The following is a 22,795-nucleotide window of genomic DNA, read 5'->3' on the forward strand; positions in this document are numbered from 1 at the left end:
GTTTATGTTAGCACCATCATTAAATGACCCACCTCACTCATTTCTCAAGAAAATTAGCCAGAGTTCTAATGATTTGCCTGGTTTCTTGTACATACAGTCATGAATCTATCTCTTATGCTCAGTGTAAATAGTTATCTTTAAAATTGTTGTCTAAAAGGAAATGCAAACTTGTTTCTCCCCCTACCCCTTGCTCTACAACCCAGACACATCTAAGCTCTAGTGGTTACAATCAGGTGGACTTGAGACTGCTGTTGGACTGTCAAGGAGGTCCCTCTGTTCATGGAGAAGTAGCCCCAACCTTTCATGCAGTTGTCTTCAAATCTACCCCCTTGGTTCCCAGATGCAACTACCTCCCCAAATTCCCCTTATTAACAGGCAATAAAGTGGAGGAATATGTATTGCTCTGCTAACCGTATAATTTGGTCAAGTTTGTTTCCAATAACAACGAACTTCTCCCAAATCCCATTAATCAGCTGTGAGGCCCTAATCCTTCTTTCTCCAAAAAGCCATGTCTCTGTCAGCAACCCTTCTGCAATTATGAAACAGTCAAAAATTGTGAAGGGTTTCATCACTTAGCCTGACAGTTTTATGGATGCTGGCAAAAGACATGAGATTCCTGGGTCAGAGACAAAAGACAGTTTGTTATTCACAGCAATAGCAGCCCCCAGAGTATCATCATTTGTGTTGGTACCCCAAGTCCCAACTCACACAGAAGGATGTGCAAAGGACCAGGAGATGTTACATGTGCAGTAGGATGTGTTGCAGGAGGGATGCAAGGTTAGGGTACCCAACTCTTTCAGAATGGACCTCCCTGATTTTTGCCCCATAGCAATACATTATTTTTATTATATTGTACAGTAAACAACCTGCCCTCTGCTTTGCTATCTCTACCTTCTTAGTCTGTTCACTACATGAACATCCTTGAAAAGATAGTCAGGCACAAAGGCAGTCTGTGCCTCTGCTCACAAGATATGCAGGAACATGATACATCCACAGAGAACTGTCTCCTAACAACCATCTTCACAACCATTCTTATCAATTTCAGAAAAAATCCTTTATTTGAATTCAAAGCTTTTTGTTGAAATTTAAATTCCTTTGTAAAACTTTTCACCACCTTTCTACCTCTAAATTTTCACAATTTTATTTGCCCATTCTTCAATTCAGTATCTGAGGATTAAAAAAAAAAGAATTCTTGGGGATTTTGCTATCATTATTTCCTCTTTCATTTATGATTTTTTAAAGATTACATGCTTGTCTATCTCAAAATCTTTACTCAGTTACCAGGTACAAGATCAAAATACAAAATTTATACTACTTCTACATGGCAGTAAAAATTGTTAGAAAATCTGGTAGGAAAAAATTCCATTTACTTTAGAATAAATACATAAGATTATCTAGGAATAAATACAACAAAATTACACAATACATTTGTGATGAAAATTATAAAATTTTATTGAATAATATAAAAGAAGACCTAAATAAATGAATAAATATGTATTAATGGGAAAACTTAATAATGGAAAAATAGCTTATATATTTAATCTTATTCCAATGAAACATCTGATATGTTTTCAACATTTTTAAAACATTATAGATTAAGTCAGTAACAAGTACATAATGACTACTGAAATCTATAATATTAAACATTTTAATTGTGAAAAAAAAGTTAAGTCATTGAAAAGATTAAGTTATAACTAAGTCACAACTGAGAGGATTTAAGAGGTCAAAGGTGAAAATATATATACAATTATAAGATATGTCATATTTCTGCACAAATAAATATTTGTGGTGTGGCCCTAACCCCTGCCTACCTCATTAGCCTCATCTTCTCCCACTCTTCTTCTTCCTATTATATTCCAGGGACATTGGCCTAGTTTAAGGTTCGTAAAAATATGCTCCTTTCCACTGCAGGGTCTTTTCACACACAGATTTCTCTAGTTTTCCTATATATCTTTCTGCCCTCTGCTTACATGTAGTATACTTTGGCACATCTACCTATTCACCCTTGAAAAACACACACACAGACACACCTATTTCCATGATAAGCACATTCATATGAAAAGCACTAAGTCAGACTCCTGTTATCCTAATTCATAGTACCCTATACTTCTCATTAATACACTTACCTCAATTTTAATCAAATAATGTATTGTACAATAATTGATTTTATGTCTCTCCTCTGCTAGAACAAATGAATTGTAAAGGCAGGGATCATGTTTGTTTTATTCACTGCTATATCCTCAGTAAATAACAAAAGCTTAATAAATTTTACTTAAAGAATGAAAGCACTGTACAATTAATTAATCAATGCCCAAGATCTATTTTGTATGCTTAGGGTTTCTTTTATTTTATCTTATTTTTATACAGTTTATTTGTTGCTTTCTGGCTAAGATAGGGCAACAAAATGTATCTGGCCAGCATGTCATCTTATTTGTGTTTTTTAAAAAAATCTGTTTTATAGGAGAAAATAAATTTTCTTAAAGTTTTTGAAGTCTTATTGTGTAACATATGATCACAATAATGGTGACAAATCCTATCTACCTGAGTATCATCTAGTTCAGAGTAAATACACACACAATTATAATATAGTAATATTATATGAAATGTAACCTTGGTCTATTGGACTGAAATAACATAGACATCTTATAAAAATGGGTGGAAAAATAATGATAAAAATGTTTGCATTAATATTCCAGACAGCCATGTATAAGAAGCAGTATTAGTTATCTGTACTAAAGAAGAAAACAAAAATTCTTTGAGCAAGTCAGATCAGAGTAGATGTTGTTATTGAAACATGAGGGAAAATTTCCTTTGCTTACATCAATAAAACTGCCTTGGTTATTGTTGTTGTTGTTATTGTTTTACTTTGTATTTGTTCTTATAATAAGCATTCCTTGGAAACAGAAGCTTGCAGAGCACTTAGCACACAAGCCAATTTTTAAATGCATATTTTTTAGATTTAGAAATATAGAAAACAAGCAAAATATCTTCAAATAATATATTTTTACAACATGAAAAGTCAGTTCCTTTTTATTACTGAAGTGGAATGAAATCACAATAAATAATATTAATAAAGGAGAATAATTTATATGAATTACATGTTCAATTACATAAAGATTCATGAGGATCCATGACAACTTTGCTGTCTTATTAGCTAACAAGGTCCTTTGAATGAGCAATTGATTAAAAGGCAGAAAGCAAAGAAGTTGCAGTTTTAAAAAAAAAAGTGAGGTTGATTTCTTACTAGATTTATTGACTGAATAAAGTAGTTTCTTTAAAAAAATCACATTGCAGTCTTCGACCTAGGAACATTTTTTGATTTTACAATGGTGCAAAAGTGACAAGCATTCAGTATACTCCTTTACTTACAAAAGGGTTACCTCTGGGTAAAAAATTCACTTTTGCTTAACGATATTTTCTACTTTCAACAGGTCTGTCTGGATGTAACCACATTGTATGTTAAGGAGCATCTGTATTTTGATCAGTCACTTGGTCATTTTATTAACTGTAGATATTAAGTACCTATTTCAGTTCATTTAAATCTTACAGCACAATTACTAATTTTAAATCGCTTATAATCTGGTTTGGGAGATAAAATGAATATATAACAGCAGATAATGTAATACAATAATAATTAAGCACTAGTTTGTCTGTTGCTTAGTGCCGTAAGAATAAAGAGTAATAAAAATAAAGGCTACAATAGTCAAGGAGAGTTTCACAAGAGGAGGTAGGAATTAAGCCAGGTCACATCAGCATTAAGAACATAATATTTTGGGCTATAAAGTAAAGAAAAAGATCTTAGATTATCAAGGCAAAATCAGTGGTTTGGTTTTGGCAATGTTTTTAAGCAACAGGATAATGCAAGAAAACAACTCAGAGCTGAAGTTCAAGATAAAATCTCTGTCTGAAATGAGCTGTATGCTCTAGGGAGGGATCTTAGGCAGATAATGTATATATCTGGGCCAGGAATTAGAACCAACAGAAAGTTAGAATCTGGCCAAACCTGAAGCATAAGAGTCAGGGTAAGCAGTAAATCAACAGCCAGATTATAAGATTATTATAACTGGAATTTTCATATACTGGTGGAAGGAATATAAATTTGAATAACCACTTTGAAAAATAGTTTGGTTTTATCTACTCAATTTGAACATATGCATACTACATGACCCAGCAATTCAATTCCTAGGTATATACCAAAAGATAGGTACAAGAATATTCACAGCAGTTTTATTCATGGTAGTCTTAAACTGGAAATGACATAAACGTCCGTCAACAGAAGATTGGATCAACAAATTATCATATTTTTCTTACAATGAGTACTGTACAGCAATAAAAAAGGAATGAACTACTACTTCTGCATGTAACAATGTCAATGAATATCTCAAACAAAACATTAAGCACAATATGTCAAATATAAAATAAAATATACTGTACCAAAAAAAAAGCTAGGTTATCTGAATCAAAGAGGAAGATTAAAAAATGCCAGAGAGAAAAGAAGCAAAAATTCCAATACTAGGGAACCAGAAAGAAATCTTTTCCTTTGCATCTACATACACTAAAGGTATACAAAAATATATATGTACTTACACGTATAAATATATATGACCATACATAAATATAAATATATAATATTCACATTTAAAATATGTACATATAGAGATATAAAATTATAAATAAGAATTGTACCTCTCATAATTAGTGATTGAATGAAATTAGGATTGACCAAACTGGAAGTTCATAGGTTATTGGGAGTTATATATACTGAGAGTTCATAGGTTAAAAAAAAAAAAAAATCAGCAATTTAATTATGTAAGCAAATGCAAGAGTCAGTACTCCAAGGGTGAAATTCCAAAAAGTAGATCTGCAGTCAGGAGGTAACTTTACAGGACAGAAGGAACAGGGAAGTCTTGAATACTGTTTTATAAGAACAAAATAAAAATCCAATAATTAGGTTTATCAGATTAGGTTTGTCAAGTAATCAGCACAATCCAAATAAGCCCTTCTCAAGCAAAATGATACCATCATAGGAAAACCGAAGTGCAATAGAATATCTTATTAAAGAGAAATTTTGTTGCAAGACAGGAACATAGTTACCAGAAAAGGAGAAGAAATAATAGAACTAAACAGCTGGGGCATCAAAGTCTGAGTGAGACTGGGAATAAGACTCCTGTAATGGTGAATAGTCAAACTACCTATATTAGGCTCCTTATATTTTCACCTACCAGAATTAGTCTCCCAGAAGGAGAGAGAACCAAGCCCCAAGAAAGTAAATTATGGATGTGAAAACACTTTTCAACTTGTAAAGCATTATATAAATATTATTGACGATGATTAATACTGATGATAGTGGTAGTAGTGATGGTCATAATTGTGATATCAGCTTAACTGCCAGAAATAGAGAGATTTAGAATTTGAAGAAGGGAGAATGGGAAAATAATAGTGCCATTAATTAAAAGAATGCTTCAGAATAAAGAGCCAGTATTGTACATTGAGTGCACAAAAGACAATTTTTAGGTATGCTGAGTTTGAGGTGACAATGGGACAAACATACAAAGAAGGTGATAAGGCAGTTGGAGATTTGAGACTGGATTCTTGAAAAGAGGACAGGGTCAGAGATAGAGACATAGGTGGCATTTAACTAGAGAGGCCATATTATTACAATGGATGATAACTCAGAAATGAAAGAATGAAGAAAGAAGACTCAACAGTGAGGGAAAAATCAGGCTTAAGATTTGGGAGGAGGAAGAGGAATTAACAAAAAAATTAGAAGAAGAATAAGCAGGTACATAAAAGGATTAAAGAATCCTTTTATACAGAACAAGAAATCAATAATGTCAGATGCTATAGAGTGGCCAATGATGAGAACTGAGTAAGAGCAAAAGCGTTCGGCTAAGCTGATTTTAAGTAGAATTCTTTGGAATTCCAAAGAACAGGTATTAATTTTATAATCAGGAATAAACCAAGACTTTATTTTCATTTGGAATATAAACTATTTTCAACAAAAGATAACAAAAGTAAAGAAAATCAAATTTAAATAATTATACAGTTTGAGGAAAGCCACCAGTACGATCATAATTGGAAATAAGTTCCTTAGCAAACTTTAGTCTTTGCATTATTAGCTGTAACTCATATCACTTTAATTACTGATATACTGATTAACCAGGGTCTTAAATAGATTGTTCCTAATAATCAGTGAAAATATTCTCCTTTTTGCAGGCTCTTTCCAAAATTTCCCTATTTTTCAGGCCTTTTCTGGGTAATAGTCAAAAAATATGATAGAGAGACCTACTTCTCATGCCAGCATAACAAGTAGAATAACTGAAGTGAATTGGGAAATTTCCATTTTGATATGTGATCTTACTGTCATGAACTTCACAAGCCTCATGTACTATATAACATTTAGTTAAAGGGAACACATTCACAAAATGCTTACCATTGTGCATTTCTGGATCACAGATACTTTTCTTCCTCTTTATGCTTGTTATACTTCAAATAAATCAGTATTCAGATTACCTATCTTATGAAATCATGAAATGATGACAAATTTGGTGGTTCCATTTTAAATTCATGTGTTCAGTCTCCCTGAAGCTCAATAATATTTTCCACTTTTAGTTTAACTTTAAAATATTTCTTATATTATTTGAATGTCATACACAATCTGTTTATTTGAATTCCCATATTTTAATTCATTTTGTAATTGAGATAATATACTTATTCTTATTAAGGCTAACTAGTAATTTTGTTACAAGATAATAGATTGATAAAATAAATGTTTCAGCTGAAGTATCAAGAACCAATCAACATTTCTCTCCCTAAGACTATATGAAGAATTTATAAATCACGTTCCTGAAAACCTAGTTATGTGACTCTAACTCCTCCCCCACATTGAGGCTATGAAAGGATCACAAATTGGAAACAGTAGACATATTTTAGAGATTTCTTTAGAGAAAGCTATGACATGAGACCCACATCTTATTATTTCCCTAAAAAAAAGAAGGGCAGTAGGGGTGTCTGCCTCTCACTCAAGCCAAGTGAGTAGAGCTCCAAGGGCACCAGAAGAGCTTGATATTGCCCCCACCATTGACTAGAATATGATTCCTGACTGAGAAACATAAAGTCTGCCTAGCTGTTGATGGCTGAGATTGCTGCTTTGAATAACATGTGCTCAAGGCATTTGTTAGGACAATGAGTGTGTGTGTGTCTACTGTGAATCTCATATGGGCCGAGAGACAGAGAGAGAGAGAGAGAGAGAGAGAGAGACTTATGGAGTCATCTTAGATCTTGTCTAAGTTGCCACGGCCTAGGGGATAAACAGGAATAAGTACTAAGGCAGAAGAGAGTGAAGGTAAGAGACCCTCCAGGAGACTGAGTAAACTCAAATTATTGCTAAGCCTGGAGAGTGTGGCGTCAGCTTGAATTAGCAGCCAGGAAGTGAGAACTTTCCTGCCTCCTCCCCATTAGTTCTTCTCATTTTCTATGCTTCACATCTGCAGGGATCAGAAACTAGAGTTGCGAATATGATGGAACATTTGGAAGAAGGTTTAATGGGGGAGAAAGGGTGCCAGAAATTATCTCTCTTTCCTAATCTATAGGCTTCCTACCTACAGCAGGCCTGGGCAAGAGAAGGAGGAAAAAGTCTTATGGCTAACCCGACTTTAAAGTTTTCACCATTACATGAAACCAGAGATTTGAATTACTAATCAGAGAACTTAAGTTACCTAAGAATGACTACAAAAGTTTGGAACCGACCAGAGTTTTCATTCGGAAAAAGAATAGCAATGAGACCCACCAAGTGAATACAAAGGGATGGTGCAAGACAGAAATAGAGTTACTACATGATTAAATACCACGAGCATTGTTCATTCAACATCACAGCTGTAAGTCTCACAAATGATCACAGTTCTTTTATATTCATAAATGAGTGATTAGTCTTAAAATATAATGCAAATAATAAAGAAGATTAAAAAATTGGACATTTCATTTTTTTAAATTAATTAATTTATTAATATATATATTTTTTACATTCTAAGATGTTGCAGAGCAGTTGGGGGGAAAGGGAAAGGGAAAGGGGGAGGTAAATGGGGTGGGAGGAAGAGGAAGGAGGGGGGAGCAGTTGACGCCTGTGGCACCACTCATTCTGGCAGGGGAGACCGTGGGGCTGCTGGCTTCAACACGGTCATTGCTGGGTTGGATGCAGAGGACATCTCATTTTTTAAGTGTTAATTGCTTCAACCAATATGCAGCACTATGTCTTATACATGATTTTATATATATAGTCAAGATATTATAAGACAGACAAAAAAGAATCTACATTTATATAGCATATTTGCTTCAGGCATTAGTAAGGTATTTTTTTAGAATGTTAATGAGATTTATTATTATTACTAAATATTTTAAGCAATTTGTCAAACTAAATTTTACAGTAAAATGATCAAGTATTGAATCACTGGCCAAGTCTCATGATTTACTACCTGTTCAAAGAAAGATACCAATTTATGGGATGGAGCAAGAACATTATTTTGAAATGAGACTAATGAAGTCCTATAAATATCAGATGTAATTAAGAAAGTCAACAGTGAATCATATACATTTCTGATCCAGTTTATCTTAAATAAGAATATGATACTGCCTTTTTCCTAAAAATATACTATCTGGGTGATAGTTATCTAATATTTGTTCAACCTGACCTCATCAGAGCCAAATGAAATATTTTTAATCAGCCTGTTATCTCTGTGGCTGGCTGTCCTAGAAAAAAAATCAGTACTTTGAAGCCATAAAAAATAGCACAAATTGTGATTTTAGAGTTACATTAAGCAGTTAGTTAAATCCTTCCATTATACTTATACAGTATGGGCAGATATAACCATTCTGTGTTGCATGACAGCCTGTTGTGACTACCCAATCACTTGTCAGAGACCACATCTCATAGTAGCCGTGCCTCCATGTTGGTATCGTGTTGCTCATGTCTCTGAAACATTTCCTCTTATCACTGTTTCCAATGACTTATTTCAAGTTTACACTGCATCAATAATCTGGATGTCTATAATTCCACACATCCAGTGTCCAAAATTCAATTGCTGTGTACACGAGCCCTAAATTTAAGACTTATGAGTGTTTCTCTTTATAAAGCATGAGGATTACTCACTACACACCTTTAAAATACTAGTCAAAAAATAAACATGAGGAAATAACATCCTCATAGTTATGAATAAAGAGGATTTGAAAGTATGAGACCGGGTATCAGGTATTCAAACAACTTCTCTAAGACTCAATTATGACAGCAATAGTATGGAAAATGATAATTTTTTCTTTTTTTTTCTTTTTGTCTTTTTTCGTGACCGGTAATGGGATCGCAACCCTCAGTGTTGTGCCCGCACCGCACTCAACCAGTGAGCAGACCGGTCTCTATATGGGATCCGAACCCTTGGTGGGAGTGCCACCGCGCTCCCAAGTGCCGCACTCTACTGAGTGCGCTACCGGGCCGGCCCAAAATGATAAATTTTTTAAGTAGGATAATTTATTCTACCTATTTAGGTTAAAAATAGCATGGCTCCCTATCTCTGGCATTTCATTCAATATAGAAATGGTTTCATAGATATTAGGTTATGTTCACAAAAGTCTGTTACTGATCATTCTATTAGCATATTTTTAACATCTTAAAGAGGGTCTCAGATTATATTTCAATATAGCAAATGTTCAAAATGTGTTATTCAATGCCTATTTTTTCATGTGCATTGAAAATAGACACCTTAAGGGCCGGCCCGGTGGCGCACTGCTGTAGTGCGCTGCTTGGGAAGCACGGCGGCGCTCCCGCCGAGGGTTCGGATCCCACATACAGACCAGTTCCCGCTCACTGGCTGAGCGAGGCACGGGAGCAACGCCAAGGGTTGCGATCCCGTTGCTGGTCCCGGTCCGGTACGGGCGCAACACTGAGGGTTGCGATCCGTTGCCGGACACGGAAAAAGACAAAAAAAAAAAAAAAAGAAAAAGAAAATAGACACCTTAAGAGAGTATGACACATATTGTTTAAATTGTGCTGCTATCAAAATCAGAAATAATTTTCTATTAGTAAAAATATTTCTCCTGCATTGGTAGGTATTTTATTTATTTTTGTGATAGTCACTGAAACCATATAGCATTACAAATACAAACTGCAGCAAAGGATATGGTAGGTCAAGACAAGGGTCTGCTTTAATATTTACTAAAATATATAATGGAAAGAAATGACAACATAGAGAAATTTGCCTAGAGCACAAGGGTCTCAGCCTCATAGCAGCCTCTTCTGGAATCTCCAGACACATCAAAAGACACTATTAAGAGAGTGAAGACATAAGCCACAATTATGAGAAAATAGCTGATACATAAAACCAACAAAGGACTTATACCCATAATATATAAAGAACTTCTACAAATCAATTAGAAAAAACAATCCAATAAAAAACAGCTTATGACTTTGATAGATACTTTACAGAAGAGGATATCCAAATGGCCAAAATACACACATGAAGTTGATTAATCTCAATGGTAACCAAGAAATATAAATTAAAACAATGAGATATCATTACATACTTTACTAGAATGGCTAACATTAAAAGAATGAAAATACCAAGTATTAGGAAGGATGTAAAACAACTAAAGCACTCATACTTTGCTGGTGGGAGTGTAAATATGTACCCCAATTTTGGAAAACTATTTAGTACCATCTAATAAAGTAGAAAATATGTATACCCTATGACTGAGCAATAGATAATTTTATTTTTAGATATGAAAAATACATATGTGCACCAAAAGACATGTATAAAAATGTTCACAGCAACATTATTCATAGTAGCTCCTAATTGTATATGATCCAAATGTCCATCAATAGTAGAATGCATGGTATATAGAAGCACATTAATATACTATACAATAATAAAAATGAATAAACTAAAGCTACATCCAAAAACACTAGTGAACTCCACAAACAGAATATTGAACAACAAATATCTTTTGTGTGATTTCATTTTTACAAGTTCAAAAACAAACAAAACACCCAATGTAAGAAATGTCAGAGATCCCTTCAAAGAGAAGGGAAGGAGCAGTGACTAGGGTTGACCACAAAGGTGGCTTTTGGAGTGCTAGTTGAAGTTGTAGTTACAGAGATGCTTCTGTGTGATAATTCCTAAAGTCATACCTTTATGTTTCTATGTTTCAACACTTGTGAATACCTGTCTTATACTTTACAACAAAATGAATTAGGAAAAAAACCTTGATATTCTTATATATGACCCAATTGGGCATTAAAATAGAAAAAAAAAGCCATTTCCCATCAAAAATGGCTCTTTGAAATCATGTTTTCTATATTTGCTTCATTTCTCCTGAAGTGTGTGCACAATTTACCATTCAAGACTGGAAAAATCCTAGGTCTAATTCCAGGGTTGTGCTAATTTATACATAACTTTCTCTACGATATTTTAAACAAGTATTCAACAAAATCTGTGTTTTTTAGATTTATTTATACTGCTTATAGATTAGCTAATTGTAATTGGCATAATACTATCATCTTTGCAGTTACATTTTTGCTGGAAGACTAAGGAAAAAAATCATTGTTAAAATGTTCTGAATTTCCCTCATTATCTTTCATATTTTCACTGACTTCAAGCTTATGCTTCAACTCACCATTTTTAAACAGTTCATTCATGATCCCAGTTAAAAACACAATTTCAAATTAATTCTACAAGGAGAATAAAATATGGCATTAAAATAGGATACAAAATTTTAGCAATTTTCCACTATTGGGGAATTGATTGAAATAGGAAGGAGAATTAATTAACCATCCCATTTTTTTTTTAACATTTATTCATATATATATCTGGGGCACAGTGTGCTATTTCAATACATGCATATACTGCACAATGAATCACTTAAGGTAAAAAGCATAGTTTTGTATTCCTTAGTCCACCACTTCTCCTATTTCCCCCAACCCCACTACACTCTCGGCCTCTCAGAATCATTATTCTACTCTCTACTTCTATGAGAACTTTTTTTTTTTTAAGATTCCACATATGAGTAAGATCATGCAATATTTGTCTATCTGTGCCTTACTTACTTCACTTAACATGATGGTTTCCAGTTCCATCTATGTTGCTGCAAATGATATGTCATTTCCTTTTATAGCTGAATAGTACTCCATTGTGTTTATATAGCATGGTTTTTATACCATCAGTGCTGATGGGCGCTGAGGTTGATTCCATCTCTTGGCTATTGTGAACATCATTGTGATGAACATGAGAGTGCAGATGTCTTCTGATATAGTAGTGAGATATACCTTCATTTCCTTTAGGTATATACCTAGTAGTGAGATAGCTGGGTAATAGGGTAGACCTATTTTCAGTCCTCTGAGGAACTTGCATACTATTTTCCACAATGGCTGTCCTAATTTACATTCCCACCAACAATGTGGGTGGATTCCATTTTCTCTGCATCCTCGCCAGCATTTGTTATTTTCTGTATTGTTGATGATAGCCATTCTATCTGGGGTGAGATGATATCCCATTGTGGATTTAATTTGCATTTCCCTAACTTCTGGTCAAGATGGTGGAATAGACAGTCCCCAGCATTACTCTCTCCCACAAATCAACCAATTTACAACTATAAAAAAGCAATGAAAGTCAAGCTGGAGCCACTAGAGCTCAGGGGAAGAGGAGGAGAGACTTCTGGAGTGCATGAAGGCAGGAGAAACCATGATGAGAGAAAGAAAAAAATACTCCCACCATTTTGAGCCCCGGCCACTTCTGGGCTGGAGCTGCTGAATACACAGAGCAGGAGATGGCAAAAGCCACAGCTGTGCCCTACAGATGAAGTTACTTGGAGGCTGCAGGGGAGAAGAGGGCCTTGGTGGCCCCCGGGCCAGCAAGACCACTACTAGGGTGCCTGTGGGCCCACACCAGAGTGAGGAGCCAAAACAACTGAAATAAAGGAGCCACTGAGAGGCTGGTGAGTCATCGCAAGGGACTGGTGCACAGCCTACCCCACAGGAAGTGTTTGGAGCATGGGTGGTAGGGGAGACAGGCCCACCAGGGAACACTGGGGCTCAGCATGGACAGCTCATCTTCCCCCCAATGAGTATAGGACCACTCAGAGGAGACTGGTCAGGAATGTAGAACTGCAGGGGGTACAGTTCGATGAAAAGACTCAGGCCCAGACCAGAGTTTCAGAACCCAGGTGCACCGGATCTCATGAGAGCTGGAAGTACCTATAAAGTCAACCATTAAAACCTGAGCTCCACAAAAAGCCTTCCCCAGGGAATTAGCAGCAAAGCAGCAATTTAGTTCAACCACAGAGCTCAAGTACTGGTCCCCATAGGAAGTTGCCCCATTTTAGAAGTAAACAAAGGGCAACAAATTAGTTCCAGGGCAGAGTTTAAGTGGTGGGAACAGCAAATAATCCAACACAGAACTACCAGAAAAAACAAAGCACCCATAACTAAAGACAAAGTTTAATATTAACTAATAAAGGTATCATTTCACCAAAGAACACCTATAACACCTACAAGGAACAGAAGTCCCCTAGACTATCAAGCCAGAAAGGAGGAAGGGCCGGGGACCTCAGCCATGCCCCCTGACACCTACAACCAGTCCAGAGAGTGGGGGCCAAGAGCCTTGGCCACACACCTCCAACACACACAACCAGCCCAGCAATGACCACTGAACTGTGGCAGGAAGTGCCCCAGGCCCTCCTGAGCCAAGGCAGTGGGGAGCAGAGGGCCTCAGCCATGCCCCCCCAACACCCACAACCAGCCCAGTGATAACCACTGAGCTGCCACAGGAAGCACCCCAGGCTCTTCCAAGCACAGGCAATGGGGAGCCAAGGGTCTTGGCCATGCCACCCTCACATGCAACCAGCCCAGTGACAACCATCAAGCCACAGCAAGAAGAGCCCCAGGTTCCCGAGTTGGGGTGGTATGGAGCAAGGGCTTTTGCCACACCCCCATGACATCTGCACCCAGCCGGGCAACGGCCAAGCCACCACTGGAAGCCCCCTGGTCTCCCCTGTGGGAATGAGGGTGTTGCCACAGGCCTTAATCCTGCCGCTCCTCCTTCCTCCTTCCATCCCATTTCCTTCCCCTTTCCCTTCTCCCCCTCCATCTCAACTGCTCTGCAACAATATCATAGAATGCAAAAAAAATAACAATATTATTTTTTTTTTTTTCTTTTTTCATGACCAGTAAGGGGATCGCAACCCTTGGTGTGGTGTCGCCCACACCGCACTCAGCCAGTGAGAGCACTGGCCATTCCTATATAGGATCCAAACCCGCGGCGAGAGTGTCGCTGCACTCCCAGCACCGCACTCTCCCGAGTGCTCCACGGGGCCGGCCCACAATATTAATTTTTAAAAAAATTTACATTTCCCTGATGATTAGTGATTCTAAGCATTTTTTTTCTTGTGCTTGTTGGTCAGTTGTGTCTCCTTTTGAGAAATGTCTGTTCAGGTCCTTTGCCCATGTTTTAATTAGTTATTTGTTTTTTTGCTGTTCAGTTGTTTGAGTTCATCATATATTCTGGATATTAGCCCCTTGTCTGATGTGTAGTTTGAAAACACTTTCTCACATTCTGTAGGTTGCCTCTTCACTCTGTTGATAGTGTCCCTTGCTATGCAGAAGCTTTTCAGTTTGATGTAGTCCCATTTGTGTATGTGCCTTTGTAGTCTCACTCAAAAAAGCACTGCCTATCCCAATTTCATGTAGTCTTTCCCCTGTGTTTTCTTCTAGTAGTCACAGTTTTGTGTCTTAAGATTAGGTCTTTGATCCATTTTGAGTAGATTTTTGTGTATGGTGAGAGATAGGGGTCTAGTTTCAATCTTCTGCATGTGGATATCTAGTTTTCCCAGCATCATTTATTGAAGAGGCAGTCCTTTCCCCACTATATATTTTTGGTACCTATGTCAAAAATCAGTTGGCCATAAGTGTATGGGTTTATTTCTGGGCTCTCTATTCTTTCCATTGGTCTATTTATCTCTTTATGCCAGTAACATGCTGTTTTGGTTACTATAGCTTTACAGTATATTTTGAGGTCTTTTGGGGTTGCATACAAATTTTAAGTCAGTATTTCTATTTCTGTGAAGAATGTCATTGATATTTTGATAGAGATTGCATTGAATGTGTAGATCACTTTGGGTAATGTGACACTTTGACAATGTTAATTCTTCCAACCCAAGAACATGGAATATCTTTCCATTTATTTGTGTCCTGTTCAATTTTTTTCACGAATGTTTTATAGTTCTCATTGTTGAGGTCTTTCACCTCTTTGGTTAAATTTACTCCTAGGTATTTTTTTTTTTTTTTGGTAGCTGTTATGAATGGGATTATTTTCTTGATTTCTTCTTCAGCTATTTTATTATTGGCGTGTAGGAAAGCTATTAATTTTTGTATGTTGATTATGTACCCTGCCACTATACTGAATTTATTTATTAGTTCTATTAATTTTTTGTGGAGTCTTTAGGGTTTTCTATGTATTTTATCATGACATCTGCAAAGAGGGATAGTTTGGCTCCTTCCTTTCCAATTTGGATATCCATTATTGCTTTCTCTTGTCTTGTTGCACTGGCTAGGACTTCTTGTACTTTGTTTAATAAGAGTGGAGAAAGTGGACATCTTTGTTCAGTTCCACATCTTAGAGAAAAGGCTACAGTTTTTGTCCATTCAGTATATTAGCTGTGCATTTGTTGTGTTACATGGCCTTTGTTGAGTTACATTCCTTCTATACCTAATTTGTTGAGTGTTTTTATCATGAAGAGGTATGGGATTTTATCAAATGCTTTGCCTGCATCTATTAAAATGATCATAAGCAAACTATTGTATTTATTAAGTGCATTAGCAAAAGTAGGTTGAACTTATCTGTGGGTATCAAAAGTTTTTTGTATAATCAAACATCACCACCATTACAGCCAAAAAGCTGGCTCTGTCTTTGGGCTCACCTAGGAATCACATCCAACTAACAGATGTCTGTGATATAAGCATAATCTCTTTTGGCAATAGTAAAGGGCATTCTTTTACCTGCAGCACTAACACAACCAGGTTCCTGACAGTGCATTGCGTGATTGGGTAATATAACAAGCAGGATTCTGCTGATATATATTGCTTGGATATCGGAGTGACAAAATTTTTTAAGAGTGCCAAAATTCAAATATTTCCCCCAAAATCTTTTATATTGATGCTTGCTCCAGAAGTTTGGGCCCAAATTATTTCAAAACTTCACAGACCTACACAGATATTTACAGCATAAAATCTTCAAGTTTTCAGTAGAGGGATCAGATGCTGCTTTGTATCCTCTCCCATCCTACACCTCTTCAGAAGCCAAATTCTAAAGAATCCTGAGTCACCTGCAGGAAAGTCTTCAAAATATTTTCTTCAGAATCTTTCCAAGTAAAATAAATATTTCTTAAGTGGTCAGAAATTTTCTTTGAGGCCTTCAGCATAGAAATATAATATATTCTTACTATGCAGAATATCAAAGCCCAAAGCATGTGACTGAATACTTGGTTATCAAGGCAACTGAACTAACTGTGGAAAAGGGATAAACACAAATGATTTGTCCTGAAGAAACTTAAAAAAGTAAGATCTAAGAAGTTCTACTTCTTACAGACCACCAGAGTGCCAAACATTTGTCCCTGATAAAATGAATCTTAGGTCTAAATGTCAGTAAAGACACTCAGATGGTTGGGGGAGGAAGAAGGTAGGTGGCTTCCAAAAATAGTGGCTGACACATCAGAGGGAGAATCTGGGGCACCTGACTTATTTCCAAGTTTCACCAAATAAAGAGGCAGAAGCTGCTAAGGATCAATGATTCTTGATACTTAGGTAGATACTAAATCACCTGGGGTACCTTTTAAAAATACCAGTGCCTAGGGAAACACCCAAGACTAATTAACTAAGTCTTTAAGGATGGTACCCTACATCGATATTTTTTTAAAGCTCCTCAGATGATTCTAATATACAACACATTTTGACAAGAAATATTCTAGAGCATTGCTTGTCAAATTTTAACATACATGTAATTTACCTAAGGATATTGCCAACATGCAGGTTCTGATTCAAGAGGTCTGGGGTGGGGCCTGAGATTCTGCACTTCTAACAAACTCAAATATGATGCCAGTATTGCTGGCTCATGGACTGCACGTTGAATAGCAATGTTTCTAGAACAGTAGATCTCAACCCTGGATGCACAGTAAAATCTCCTGAGATACTTTTAAAAAAATACCAATGCTTAGGCCCCAGGCACAGAGATTCTGATTGGTGTTGAGGATTGGGCATCAATATATTTTTAGAACTCCCAACTGTTGTCAATATTGAGAGCCACTGTTCTAGAAAAACTGACATATGCAAGAAGCTATGGGGAAAAAAAAGAACACAGAGGCAGACAAGCAAATGATAATAAACATAGCTTTTAAAAATTTGTTTACTTGTTTCTAAGATGATATAAATTATATTTTCTCAAATACTAGAAGATGAAAACTCACCATTTAAGCTTAGTCCAACAGATAATCCATTCCAAGTGTCTAAGAATGAGTCTCTACTATGAGCAGACAAAGCTTAAGTGAGAAAAATCTACCCAGTTGTCCCTTTATTACAGTTCCAGATTCCACCTCATGAAACTTAATACATCCTCTACTCTCTGTCCACTGACTCAGAGACAATCACCTTTCTGTTATGTGGGTGCAGGAACCCAGAGTATTTCTTTTTTACACACTCTTCCACCAACCACAATTTTACCTCTGGCAGAAGAACATGGTATTTGAGAAGTACATGAACAAGTTTAATGCCTATAACTATACACAGTGATGGAAACAAATTAATAAAGAGTAAAAATAATCTTGACAGCCAAAGGATGATCATAGCTCTGAAAATTATCTACTTCAGGATAAATAGAAAATGTTTAGAAATAGCTGGGGACCCTATATAGAATATATACACAGAGACTCTATCAAGCACAAAACCAAAAAGTAATTAGAAAAGGACAGGAGGAAATGTTAAGAAAATAGGATGATATAAGAAAGAAATTCTAGAAATCTAAAAATGCAATGGTAAAATCAAAACCCATCATGAAAGTAGTAAAATGCAGAATTGGTACTTCGGATAATCAAATGGTAATACAAAAGACTAAACTACAGGGAAAAATGACAAGGAGCAAACATCATAAATCCAAGATGCATATAAATAATATTCACAAAACAGAGATCAAAGGAAATGATATAATAGGAAAATATTCAGATATAATAAGAAATAGAATCAGATATAATAGGAAAACATTCCCTAAGTGGAAAAATACAAGTGTATGAATATTGAGAAGGCTTTTTAATACAGTACCATTAGTTCTTACTTAAAGGGACACAAAAGAATATATATAAGCACTAAGTCTTAAAAAGACATAAACCAAAATATGAAAAAAATAGAGAGACTACAGCCTTCTCTGCAACACTTAGTGAAAACAGATATTTAATAAAACAATATCTAAGGAGTTTTTAAAGTAAAACTGTTACCCCAAAATTTTATATGCAGTTAACTTACTTTATACCTGAATGACTAAAGGAGAATTGTGGGTTTAAGTGAGGTTGTAGGAACTGTTTAAAAAGGGAGAGACTCTATCATGTTTAAAGGTGATGAGAACAATCCAATTAAAAGGAAGAGGTCAATTAGATTATAAATTGTATAAGTTGCCAGAAGTGGTGGCAGGAAACAGGAAATAAGCATAATGGAAAAGAAACCCCCCTTATTATTTTAAAAGACAAGAGAGGATAGTTGCAGATGTAGGCATATAGGTCTATATGTTTAATAGGAAGGAAGTTAAGTGAGTCCTTTCTGATGACATGTTTTCCCTCTGAGGTAGACAGCAGGTTTAATCTATTAAGTGATGGTGAAAAAAAGGGGGATGGAGAATTATGAAGTTTAAAAAATAAATATATCAAAAATCAAAGAAATGCAGTAAAATTGGGAGGAAGTGTTAAAGGTCCACTTGAGTCATAAATTTATAATGGTTACAGCCTGCCCTGTTGAATGTTTATTTCCAGCACAGTGTGTTTATTTATGGAGGTGGGGGAGAAAGCCTGGGACATGGAGGAATCCCAACATATGTATGACTTTAAAAGAGGGGGTAGATGTATGAATAAAACTAAAACAGGGCACCTAAGATATTTAGAATACTAGCAAAAATATTCCCAAAATTACAGACTATGAAATCAAAGTAGGATGAGGAAATAAAGGAAAAAAAGATGATAACTTATGGCTAGAAAAAAAGTAGAGAGGTCAAGTAGTTGCACAAGCAAGAAAGGAGAGATGCTATAGTCAGAGCATGATTAGTGACAGTGAGTGAACTAGTGTCTTCAGAGGCAAAGTAACTATAGACAAGTCGGTGAGCTAAGTGCAGTGACAAGAAAGTCATAGATGGGAGGGTCAATGAACTGAAAGCCAGGTTCTTGGTAATATGTACATGGGTTCTCATGGCAATTGGGAATTGTTAACAACTATAAAAACTCATATTTCAGTGTTCTATATACATTTTCAAAAGAACAGTAAAAATAGCAGAACATTCATGTCCTAAGAATAAAATTTGGGCAGCATCAACAATAGTATAAATGGAAAATTAATAAAAGAATTTTCCCCTGGATTTTCCAACTACTTAGAGCAATGACTATTATTTGTACAGAATTTATACAAATAAGCTTTACTACTTAATTGTAATTAATATATCAAATCATAAACCTATGTCAATAATCACCCTCACAAAGCATATAAGAGAAAAACAAAGAACAAGCTTTCTCTCTCCCACTTCTCCTCAACCTGCCCAATGTCTTTATAAAAATATAAACAATTTTATGAGTATGAAGTATTACTGCTAATTATGGATTGTACAAGCAGGTATACAATTATAATCATAAATGTAATTAAAAAAAATTAAAAGATTCTTACCAAAAGAAGGTGACTCCCTTCCATCCTCTAATCCCGAATCTCGTTCTCTGTCTCTCTTTCTGTGCTTATGACCACGATGTCTGTGACGTCGATGGCTTTTTCTTCCTCCCAGGGGCACATGAACGCCAATAAATAGTGTTCGATGACCTTCGTTAGGAAGTAAATGTACAAATTAAACTCTATATTATTCCAGGACACAAATGATAATGATTTACATGTTAGTAGAAACTCATTTTAATTCAATTCAATCTGACAAATCATTTTCGAGTGTCTATGATGTGTAAAGTTTGGGGCTTGGCACTGTACTCTGGCACTATACCTAATTAAGCATACCACATATCTATCACAAACATTTCTAATACTAATTATTTGGTTATATATTTTGTAATCATTATTAATTTATTAACTGTCTTAATAATCTCCCCATGTCCATTCCCTGTACTTTAATTGTACTCTTTTTGTAAGAAAAAAAATTTGTTGTAAGCTCTCCCTGCCCTCAACTAAGTATGTTATCTCACCAATTCCCTTCCCTTTACAGTTAAATGTGTGAAAAAAATCACTACCTCTAATAAAACAGATTTCAGCAAGGTCCTTACTAATGTCAAATCCTGTGGTGTTTTTTCAGTTCTACTATTCCTATTGGTGGGACTTAATACCGTTGACCACTCTTTTCTCTATGACATTACTTTCTCTTGGTCCTCATCTTCCTCTTCCTTTGTTTTGCTCATGTTATTCCTTTGCTGATTCTTCTTCTGTTTACTCATTCAAGGCTTGGGATCCCCAGGACTCTATCCTTGACCTCATGATTTCAACTGCTATATGAGTACATATCCTGTAGGCTCTGAGAATTTCGTCTTGATGCCAGACCTCTCTCTTGGACTACTAACCTATATATCCATTCACCTACTAGACATATTCACCTGGACATCATTCCCACAGGCATGTCAAACACAACATGTCTATGGAACTCATCCTTTTCTTTCTCTCTAAATCTAAAACTGCTCTAAAAATAAAGTCTATTAATTAAAAAAAAAAAAAAGTCAAGAGCCATGGTAGCTACAGAGCCAAACTGAGTAGCTACAGAGAAATTTATTTTATGAGGAAGCAAAAGTATAAGCAAATAAGGGGAAATTTGTGTCAGCGAGTTGACAACATATAAGAGAGTATTACCTCGGGAGGGTGGAAAAATCTCTTAAAACATTAATATACTAGGTTTAAAAAAATCTTACTTTCTCAAATGCCAAATAGTACCAAAACGCTATAATGACAATACTATGGACTGAATGTTTTTGTCCCTCCTAAGTTCATATATTGAAGCCCCAACTCCGAATGTGACTGTATTTGGATACAGGGCCTTTATGGAGGTAATTAGGTTAAACAAGGTCATACGGATGGGCCCGGATCCAATTAGTGTTCTTATAGAAGAGACACCAAAGAGCTCCCTTACTTGCTATCTCTCTGAGCACACAAAGAGGTAACGTCAGGATCAGCAAGATGGCTCCCGCCTATAAACCTTGAGAAGAGGCCACAGAATGAAACCTACCTTGCTAGCATCTTGATCTTGAAATTTCCAACTCCATATCTGTGAGAAAATAAGTTTCTGTTGTTTAAGCCACCATCTGTGGTATTTTGTTACGGCTGCCCCAGTCAACTAATACAGCAACAAAGGCTTAAACCAAAATCCTTATAGTAACATTAAGTTTCAGAAGACATGTAATCAAAGATGCAAGATTTCTAAAATATTTAATGCATAGCATTTAGGCTGACTGTTCCTCTGAAAGAGATAACTGAATTCTACTAGAATGAATTACCTACTTTAGTGGCTATATTTACATTTAAGTTACATAATTTTTCTTTATAAAAAAACAAAAAAGAAAATACTTATTTTTGTGAGACATGGTTAAAGTGCCTCCAAATTCTAGTAGGATTGTAGATGAGATTGGCAGCAAATTATGGAATTAGTCATTTTAATTTCAAAAGAAACTCTGATATTATACATATTTTAATGGGGATATTAATCTCTTATAATCCTAAAAATAATTATAGATAAATCCTCTGGAAAACTTCAAACTGAAAAATAGTTTTTCTATTCAGGTTTCTGTCCTGTATGAATCCATACAGGCAAGTGAAAAATGGTAATTAGTTCAATTAACTGATAATAGATCATTAAAATACATAAAAAGCCCTTCCCAATAAGAAAATTCCTTTGTCAATTTTGAACAAAGGAATAAAGGAAGTAAATTAATATATATGTGTGTCTGTGTATCTCATATTTTTTAAATTGAAACATAATTGATTGCACATATCTGTGGGGTTTCACATTGAATATCAATACCTGTGTGCATATGTGATTCTCAAATCAGAAAAATTAGTATATTCAACATTACACAATGCAATCATTTTTTGTGGCCCTTTACCAATTTCATGCTAACCCCTCTCCCCTTTCCCCCTCTTTCTCTGCCTTTCCCTCTGGTAATCATATTTTATTTACAACAATATTAAGTTATGTTATGCATGAAAGTATAGAGAAGTAATCAAAAGCATAATCTTTGTGTGTGTGTGTGTGTGTGTGTGTGTGGCTGGCTTGTAGGGGATACAAATTCTTGACCTTGATGTTGTAACACTTCCCTCTAACCAACTGAGCTAACCTGCCAGCCCCTAAAAGCATATTCTTTGAGATTGAGCCAAATGCTTGCATTCAAATCCTATCTCTGTCATTTATATTTATGCAAGCTTGAAAAAATTACTTTATCTCTATAAGACAATTATTTCATCTATAAAATGAGAATATTAGTAGCTATTTCATTCAGAAAGTGCTTTTTTATAATTCATGAAACAAAAAGTTCAAAGAAG

The 22,795-nt window shown here is 35.5% G+C and overlaps 1 protein-coding gene across 7 annotated transcripts in view; it reads right to left on the minus strand.

Annotated features, from left to right (window-relative positions):
• Positions 1-22,795, minus strand: part of SLC4A10 (solute carrier family 4, sodium bicarbonate transporter, member 10) — a 356,167-nt gene that overhangs the window by 145,394 nt on the left and 187,978 nt on the right. For all 7 annotated transcript variants that reach the window (XM_008590142.1, XM_008587567.1, XM_008588852.1 and 4 more), the window contains exon 3: positions 19,943-20,089. In XM_008590142.1, the coding sequence (XP_008588364.1) occupies positions 19,943-20,089 (147 nt within the window). The remainder of the gene's footprint in view (positions 1-19,942; positions 20,090-22,795) is intronic.

This window comes from Galeopterus variegatus, unplaced genomic scaffold (assembly GCF_000696425.1).
Source record: "Galeopterus variegatus unplaced genomic scaffold, G_variegatus-3.0.2 Scaffold1, whole genome shotgun sequence".
Classification (NCBI taxonomy): Eukaryota; Metazoa; Chordata; class Mammalia; order Dermoptera; family Cynocephalidae; genus Galeopterus; species Galeopterus variegatus.